The sequence below is a fragment of the Mandrillus leucophaeus genome, unplaced genomic scaffold (genome assembly GCF_000951045.1).
Source record: "Mandrillus leucophaeus isolate KB7577 unplaced genomic scaffold, Mleu.le_1.0 Scaffold379, whole genome shotgun sequence".
Lineage (NCBI taxonomy): Eukaryota > Metazoa > Chordata > Mammalia > Primates > Cercopithecidae > Mandrillus > Mandrillus leucophaeus.
In genome coordinates, this window is record NW_012104020.1 from 1,443,477 (window position 1) to 1,452,860 (window position 9,384).

Consider the following 9,384-nt stretch of genomic DNA (forward strand, 5'->3'; position numbering starts at 1 on the left):
GCCTCTTGTGTATTTCTTACTGATACAATTACAAGAAAAAAAAATTAACTTCAGTCCTTAAATAATGTTACAATTCAATTCTATTTTTAGTTTTTGTTTTTTTATAAATGCTACATATAGATGTAAAAGGTCTTTAAAATATTATTTTAAAATCCACCTACCTACTCTTAAATTAAAAAAAAACAAAACGTAGTAGTAGTGATAAATAGGGGTCAAATAAATGCATACTATGCAGAACAGACAGAGATTTTTATTTATTTATTTATTTTAGTTTAATAAAGTTTGAAAACTTTCAAAGCTCCTGCACAATTCCCTTAATACCAGGTTTGGCAAAACTCTAATTCTGTTTGAAAAGGTGTTTTTTTTTAAAGTAGCATATTTGAACAATGTCTAAGTATGTGGGGTGCAGAGAATCCATAGCTGAATATCTTCATAAAGCAAGTTCTTAAAATGTGCAAAGCTATTAGGTTGGTGCAAAAGTAATCACGGTTTTTCTTTTGCCCCAACTAATATTTACCACTGAATATGCTGGCATTTAGATCACTTCCTTCTTTTCAGCGTGCTACACGGTAAAGAGAATGGGCATGAGGCGGCAGGAAGAATGAAAGAGTGAAGATAATGGAGTTAGGTCAGTGAGGGACATTTCTAAATTCCCCTCTTCTTTTCCTCTAGTATTCTGGGAAACGTCTCAGCAGCTATCATATAAGGAAAGTATCTCACTAGGAGAAGCAAAGAATCAGAAATAGCAGGGCATGGAGAGAATGCAGGAAGCAGGCCAGGGTAGACAAGGCTGGGGAAAGGGGGCCCAGGGAGAAAAACCTAGAATTGGACAGGACGTTTCCTCTGCTGTCTGGACCTTCTTTTTATAAGGTTGTTAGAATTAAATTTCATTTATACACAGAACTGAAATGATAGGCGGCCAGATGATGAAGTCCTTTTGTCTCTGATGAGGATTTATTCCCCTCAAAATTCTGATAAGGAATTCCCATGCTACAAATGTTAATTTGCTCCTCTACCTATGCCTCTGAGAGTCACGAGCCACCAAAGGCCAAATTTACCTATCTATGTTAAGGGCTTTATGTGAAATGAAAGGTGATTTACGGAGCTGACCACTTCCCAAGCAGCCTTACTTAGACTCAATCTTAAAAATTCTCTGGAGGGCTCACAATTGTGACTGCCAGTAAGTGGTGAGGTCCATGTAAGGCTAACCTAGACTCTCCAGTTGCTCTTGGAGTGAAGATGCCTTGGTTTAGGTTAGGGTGCCAGATCTGTATGCCCCAGGGCTAAGCAAGAATCTGATTTTCTCTCCTCTCTTCACCTAGCAAAGCAACCTGGACGGTCACACTCAGTCGCGTAAGGCAGACAAAGCTTAAACCAGAAGGTCAGGTAAACACTGAAGGGGCATGCGACAAGGTCCACCTACAATGTACTTCACAGCCAAGCCACAGTGACTAATGAAATAGGCCAGATCTGCCTGTGGAACACTGTTGTGAATGTTTAGCACAGAGAGACAGGAAGGTGGCAATGAGGTGCAGCAAACGCCAGAGGCTGGCCCGTAAAGGAAAGTTGTGGGCCAAGCAGTGTCGCTGGAAAAGGAGTGGGTGGCAGAGCATGTAGTAGTGATTGTACCCTTCAAATAATAACCTCCATACACAATTGAGTCGGTAGAATTTGTTAATGTAAGAAAAATTTGGGGAAATTCATATAATTGTAATGGGCCCAAAGTATTGGACTAGAGATAAGAATACACTGAAACAACAATATACACAGACTCACATGCTTACATGGACACATTATTTTTCATTTTAGCTTCTTACATCTTCCTTTCCTGACACCACAGCAGCACACGGATTAGAAGGTTCTAGTAGATTCCAGCAATAAAATTCTGTATGCTACTCAGAAAATATATGGCTAGTGAGATAGCATCCCTGTTCTCTCCTACTCAGTTTACGTATTCATGAACAGTGAAAACTTCAGAAGCAAACAGGTATCAGATAGCAGTGATCATACCAAGAAATGATACAGGAGACTTTCACAGACTTGATTCTAAACCTAATCCTAACTGATAGGGTGCTTTTCATCACCTCCATTCACATCCTCGCACGTCCACAACAGGCCGGCTCAGCTGCGTCACAGTCTACCGTGGGAATATGTCCAGGGGAGTCCATGGAAATGAGTGGCTGGAGGCCTTGAGTCTGGGCACCATCGTCTCTTGGAACTGTGTCCCTGTAGAGAAGGCCCTTTCCATCATCAGGCTTAGCTGGAAACTCATCCACTTGGAGGGGACAAGGCAGGCGTGGCTCGTCAGAACTGGAGGAGGAGGTTGTGGGGAAGCCTTTTGCCTCTCATTGAGTGTGTTACACAGCATTCAAGCGGATGTCCCCACAAGGAATTTCTGTTGGTGTTTCTGGGGTGATACTTTTAATAATACGCTATTGGGAAGAAAATACAACGTTATAAACGTTCTTGTAATTTTTAAAACTTGCAAAAATAGTCAACATTAATATTAAAACAAAGCTTAAATAACACTTCAATAACATCTAACAGCGAGTTGGAATTTGACTTTCCTTAGGAAAAGAATTCCCAATTTATTTACTCTCAAATATGAATTAAAATGATATATTTAGGAACTATACGCATCTGTAAACTAAGAAAATCATTATAACACTAATGGAAGAAAATGATGAGCCTTCAATAGAATCTCTGATGGCCAATAACACGCTTTTGAAGGACTTGGGAAAGGGTACACTTTTCTCTGGACAGAGGAGGCTTCTGCGGCCACACAGGGCTTGGGGAGCAGAGCAATTGCTGGGTTTTGGTCCCCATCCCCTCACCCAGGCTCCTTGTCCCCTGCAGACACACTGCAGCCATAGTGCCCAGTGCTATCAGCCACTGTAACAGCCAGGATGTTACTAATTTAATGAATTCACCTGTAAAGCAAAACTGGTTAGTTCATACAAGAGTGTAAATTATCACATAGTTAAATTGTAAAAGATGCGATGATTGAAATCATCACTTCTAATGCAACATTGTGTTGATGTAGTACTCATCACAGAGAAGTGGCTGAGAAGGTCTACTATAGAAACAGCTGAGGTACACAGAAGCTTTAAGATGGATCCGAAACATACTTAGGCTTAAGTATGAAATATACAACCTGCCTTGTAAAACTCAGCATCAGAGTGGCAAAAAGCAGCTCAGGGATATGGAGAAAAAAAAACAGCAGCACTGCCTGCAGAGGCTTCGAAAAATCTTTATTAAGTGGCTTAATAAAATCTTTTTTGGCCAAAAGTCTGTATGTATCATAAGCAGACAATTTGGATCTCAAAGCATCCTTTGATTTACTGATCTTTAGGCGAAGTTCTGCTCCTGTCATTTTTATTTTGGACTGAAAACGTCTGGAGACGCCTTCAAGCTTTTCTATTTTCTCTTTCTGGGAGTTTGCTGTTTAAGGAATAGGGCCTATAAAATTCAAAAAGTTCCAGTCCTACAGTTAATGAAATGCACTATAGGGCAAAATGCACAAAATTGCACATTTTATGCTCCTCATGACCTTAGTATCTGCGCACTGAACTCTCACTAGAAATCCGTTTTAAAAGGAGTCATTGCAGGGCTTATCAGCTGCCAGAGCATGCCGAGTCACGGAAAGCAGCCTTTCAGAAGGCACACATTCCCACAGATTAACATGTGAACTATGCCTGACTCAACAGAATGATGACTTGTTAGTTGAGAACTAGACAGAGATCACTATAACGAACCTTTTTTTTTTTTTTTTTTTTAGAGTCAGGATCTTGCTCTGATGCCCAGGCTGGAGTGCAGTGGCACAATCATGCCTCACTGCAGTCTTGAACCCCTGGGCTCAAGGGATCCTCCTGCCCCAGCCTCCCAAGTAGCTGGAGCTACAGGTGCATGGTACCATGCTCGACTCCTAGAACTTGTCTTAAGTGGAGCTATCACCACAGCTCAGAGAGAGAAGAGATCACCGAGGTATTTGGTGGGACAAGGCCAGCAATGAACAATGTTGTAAAGTCAAACACTTGGCTTTTGTGCCCTAACCTACCCACATGGTCTGCCGCCCTGTTGGTGACTGACCACCCAGGATGCCAGGCCCACGTCTGTTTTCCTTACTTTGTCAGTATTCTAGTTGCCAGGCCACTGCTGCTCTCAAAATTTGCCAGGCCCTGGCCTTCTGCAAGATGATAACAAGTTAACGTAAGAAATGGATTCCTCTTGATATCTTCATAAACGTGTACTCATTAGGGACCATTTTCCAGTATCTTTGTGTGGATTATTAGTAGTTTCTGCAAAAATGACCTAAGCCAGTGGATGACTCCAACACGAGACTTCCAGGCTGTGGGTATGTGTGATAGCCTTCAAATTACACCAGTAAGCGGTGGCTCACTCCACAAACGCCAACCTTGCATATGGCCAGGGCCCGAAAGGATTTAATATGAGGCTTCCCTCCCTCACAGACAGAAAGTTACAGACCAGCAAGTCTGGTATTCATAAAGAATTGTGAAGAATTCTAGACCTTTGGCAAAAAAAAACACAGCAATGCTTTATTCTCAGAGATTAAACATGCACATGGGCATATTTTTGAGAAGTTTTTTTGAGAAGTCCTGAGGTAAACAAACCCGTTTATTTATTTATTTAATTTTTTTGAGACAGAGTCTCACTCTGTTGCCCAGGGTGGAGTGCAGTGGCTCGATGATCTCAGCTCACTGCAATCTCTGCCTCTCAGGCTCAAGCAATTCCCACGCCTCAGCCTCCCGAGAAGCTGGAACTACAGGTGCTCGCCACCACGCCCAGCTAATTTTTGCATTTTTAGTAGAGACGGGGTTTTACCATGTTGGCCAGGCTGGTTTTGAACTCCTGACCTCAGGTGACCCATCCACCTTGGCCTGCCAAGTGCTGGGATTACAGGTGTGAGCCACCATGCCCAGCCAAGAAACCTGTTTAACTTGCCTTAGTCCAGCGTCTCCAAAAATTACCTGACTACATAAACTTTTTCTCCAGCAATAATACCTGTGACAGCCCCTGGAACACACTTTGGGAAATGTTAATATGATCGAATGAGCACATTTGAAAGATGAGGAAACCGAGGCCCAGATAAGATGAGTGTCTGCCAGAGCCGACTAGGGCCTTTTCCATGGTCCGCACTGACAGGGTGTATGTACCACACTGCTTCCGGGTAACCACTGCTCCCCGTCTGGTGGTCCCTCATGAAGACTGCCCTACCTACAATTAGTCTTACCTCTACTGCTAACGGATCTGAGCTCTGTTAGTGACACACTTTTGGGTGGCATTCCCTTGTGGCCAACTGGGGAAATTTGTGAGAAAGATGGCCAGGATCTGAGGTGTAGCCTGTGACTGAAGAATCCTGACATTTACTAACCTAACACGGTTCCCACCTCCAACCTTGGCCTCTGGATTTGAAGCAACAGAGCTCATAGACCATCACAACTGCCATGACGGACGACCGGAAGGAATGCGTTCAGTGACTCTGGGTAAGAGAGTGTGCAGGAAGCAGCACGGGGGCTCAAGGCTCTTTGCGGGGAGTGCAGTCACGAGAGGGCTGCTTTGGCTCTAGGAAATTAGTAACTACAGAGCTCAGAGTTCTGTTCACCCAGAATTCAGTTTTCCTGTTTCCAAAAAGAAGTGAACCCAGTTGTTCTCAGAAAGGGCTGATGTTTGGCCGGGTGCAGTGGCTCATGCCGGCAATCCCAGTACTTTGGGAAGCTGAGGCAGGAGGATTAAGCTCAGGAGTTTGAGACCAGCCTGGGCAACACAGTGAGACCTTGTTTCCATTAAAAATTTGAAAAATTGGCCAGGCGCCTATAGTCCCAGCTACTCAGGAGGCTGAGGTGAAAGGATCCCCTGCGCCCAGGAGTTTGAGGCTGCAGTAAGCCATGATTACACCACTGCACTCCAGCCTGGGGTACAGAGTGAGACCTTGTCTGAAAGAAAAGAAAGAGCTGATGTTTAATTGCCTGTGTTCTCTTGCTTCTCATTTCTTATGAAATGTCTTGGGATGACTACTGTGATGGTCTCATGTCTAAATTTTGCTGTAAGATCTCAAATTAGCCCACCCCTGGTCTCAGGCTATTATAGATTATGCTGAGTAGCTGGGACTACAGGTCAGTGCCACCATGCCCAGCTAATTTTTGTAATTTTAGTAAAGACAGGGTTTCACCATGTTGGCCAGGCTGGTCTTGAACTCCTGACCTCAAGTGATCTTCCCGCCTTGGCCTCCTAAAATGCTGGAATTACAGGTGTGAGCCACCGTGCCCGGCTGGAAATAAGGAAACTTCGAGAGGATTATTCCCCACCTCCGTGTCCTTGTCTGATAATAATGCCTGCTTGTTTACCTCCCAAGGTACTCTGATAACAGAATAGGATACTTGACATGCAGATGCTTTGAAAATGGCACTCATACAAATTGTAAGGTACTGTCATTAACGTTTCTACAGCGCATTCATTGCTGAAATGAATCTTGCTATCCTGGCAAAACATTTTTACTCCAATGGTTTGAGCTAAAATTATGCTATTGTTAGATAGCTAACAATTTTGAGCTAAAACTATGATACTGTTGCAACATCCTTATTTTGTGATGATTTTCAAAATAGTACTTGTCACATTGCTGTTAGAAAAGTCACCATGGACATTTCCCACCACAATCGCCACTCAAGATTTATGTATTGCTCCAGACATCACAGATCTGATGTCCATGGCCAGTGGCAAGCAGGAGGCAGGGGAGTTGCCTGACAAGTTTGAAAACCTACGCATAGCCCAAGCTGAATGCTCTGGTGCACCCAAATGATCAGCTCACTCTTTTACCCTTGCACTTGAGGCTTTGGGAGATGCCTTAAGATGACAGTGACAGCCATGAGAGGTCTTTGCTATGGCACAGGTACATACATATATAGGGTTGCGTGCCTCCTGGTGAATCTCATTTTGAATAGAGGATAACAAGAGAATCCTTTTCTCCCAGAACAATTAGCAGTCTGAACACACACATATACACACTAACTAGCACGTACCTCCTTAAATGTCCCTGGAGTGCTGATCAGCCGATAAGCTATGTATGTGGGGATGCAGACGAAAGATGAGGTTCCTATGCAGTAACCCAAGATGATACTCCAGTGGGGATAATTATATTGGAAAAGTCGTAGCTGTGGCGGGCTCATCAGAAAACTGCAAATGATGAACTAAAACAGAAATTCCAAGAAACATTAAAAACCTTAACAATACCCACGCAGATAGAGACATTTCCGATACCATAAACACCAAACGCTAAAGGTAAGATACTTTCAGGAAATTCCCAAGATGTGATATATCCTGGATTGAACTCTGACACACAGAATTACCAGCCTCTGTACCCAAGCTGCAAGACTAAACCAGCCAGGTGCTTTCCCTGATTTTCCTCCCCAGCCCTCACTTCCTATAGGGGGATGTTGCAGTAGCCCTACAGCTGCCCCTACAGTCAGGGAGCCTGCAGCTCCCACTTCAGGACGGGCCTCTGCCCAGGCGAAGAGACTGGCAATCTTGAGAGTGATTTGGGCCTTGTCTTGCCAGAAGGCAGACGAATAAACTGGGTGACCTCTCTGTAGCCCCCGCCAGGCCCCGGGCTTCCTCTGCTTTGTTTTCATTGCCTTGCGTTTCTGGCTGTGGTTGTTTTTGGTCAGACGGAAGGTGCCTGATGTCCAGGAAAGATAAGAAGGTTCTCAAGACCCAGAGAGGACTCAGGCTCCTGGGGGTGTGCTCCTTCTCTCATTTTCTTGAGCTCTCTGCCTTCTGCATTAAGCTTCATCGCCTGGGATTTCAAGAAAGATAGCTCTGCCGCTAGGCATCTCAGCAGTGAATGACTGCCTGCCACAGGTACTCATCGTGAAAGGAATTATGGAAGGAAAAAAAGCAGCTTAATACACCTTTCACTTGAACATACTGTGAGAATTTTGACCAAGAAAAATTTCACAGTGTGCTCCCAACACCCGTTTTATGAGTTTTCTTATTTCATTGGTTTCCATATTTTGCTTAGTACCACTGTGCCGAAATCGTTATTGCTCTTGATTTAATTGTATTTTATTATTTCATAGTCATAAAGAAGACAGTAATGTAAATTATTTGTGTGGTTAAACATCTATTTATATCTTTTTTTTCTCTGTCTGCAGGTAATAAAATGGGAAATTGCTAAACACACATCCATCCTCTGAGCGGTGCTGTCTTAAGTCTAGGAGGAAGCCTTCAAAACAGGAGCCTGGTCAATTGCAAACCTTCCTCCTAACCCACGCTCCTCATCCCCAGAGCCGGCTACGGAGGAAGATTGGGAACAGGGAAGGAGGATGTAGTTAGGAGTCATCCCGGCTAATTGTCTCCTAATGTGTATGGAATCCCACTCAGTCGTCGGGGGCTCGACCTCTGGCTGGGGCAAGTGCTACTTCAGAAACCCCCTCACACATCCTGGCTTCTACTCATGCACAATATTTTCTTTCCTTCAACTTGGCTGCAGTGAAAAAGAATATTTTTAGTAAGCTACTTGTTGTTTACCTAAAGCAGCCTTAAGAAGCCCAAAGCAGGGGACCTGTTAAGTAAACGCAAAAGCGGAAGACAGATGTGCCTCTCTCAATCAGGCACTACGGCAGTTGGCTGTAGAGGGGGTGAGTATGGCAAACATCATGGGAATTGTGAGCAACGCGCCCACATCCAAAGCTGCACGTGGGTTTTACTGGGCAAAGAAACGCAATGACTGTGTACCAAGAGTTTACCCAGTCTGACAGCCAGAAACTGACAGAAATGAACAGACTCAAGTCCCAGAGCACATGGAGGCACTCACCTCAGGCACAACATTTAAGCGGGAGCCAAAATCAAAATAAATAATATTTTATTACAGTTTTTTAAAAGACAGGATCTAACAGGCCAGGTTAGGGTAAAGCGAGTGAGGTAAGACGTACAAGTACAGGGCTGGCCCCTGTGTTTATTGAAAATGTTGATATTTTGTTAATCATGGATCTTTCAGAATTAATTTGTATTTTTAAAAAATATTACATTAAAATAATATTCATCATGAGTACTGAGCTCTTTGGTGCCTTCTTAAATTTTATACCCACAGTGAATGTTTTACTTGCCTTCACGTCTCCCTAGACATCATTTCCTCACTGTGGGGGGAATAAATATGGAAGTAAACACACAAACAAACAAACAATCTTTCTGCCCTCAAGGAATTAATCCAATGACTCTTCTTCCTTTGAAAAACAAATAAAGGCCGGGCGCGGTGGCTCAAGCCTGTATTCCCAGCACTTTGGGAGGCCGAGACGGGCGGATCACGAGGTCAGGAGATCGAGACCATCCTGGCTAACACGGTGAAACCCCGTCTCTACTAAAAAATAC

General features: G+C 43.7%; 1 protein-coding gene across 1 annotated transcript in view; it reads right to left on the reverse strand.

Moving 5' to 3' along the window:
* Positions 1-1,656: 1,656 nt before the first annotated feature.
* The window catches only part of SLC6A4 (solute carrier family 6 (neurotransmitter transporter), member 4), a 26,308-nt gene continuing 18,580 nt past the window's right edge, over positions 1,657-9,384 (reverse strand). Inside the window, exons 13-14 of the mRNA XM_011990380.1 lie at positions 7,038-7,205; positions 1,657-2,432 (exon numbers count right to left, since the gene is read on the reverse strand). Of these exons, the coding sequence (XP_011845770.1) occupies positions 2,358-2,432; positions 7,038-7,205 (243 nt within the window). The 3' untranslated portion in view covers positions 1,657-2,357. The remainder of the gene's footprint in view (positions 2,433-7,037; positions 7,206-9,384) is intronic.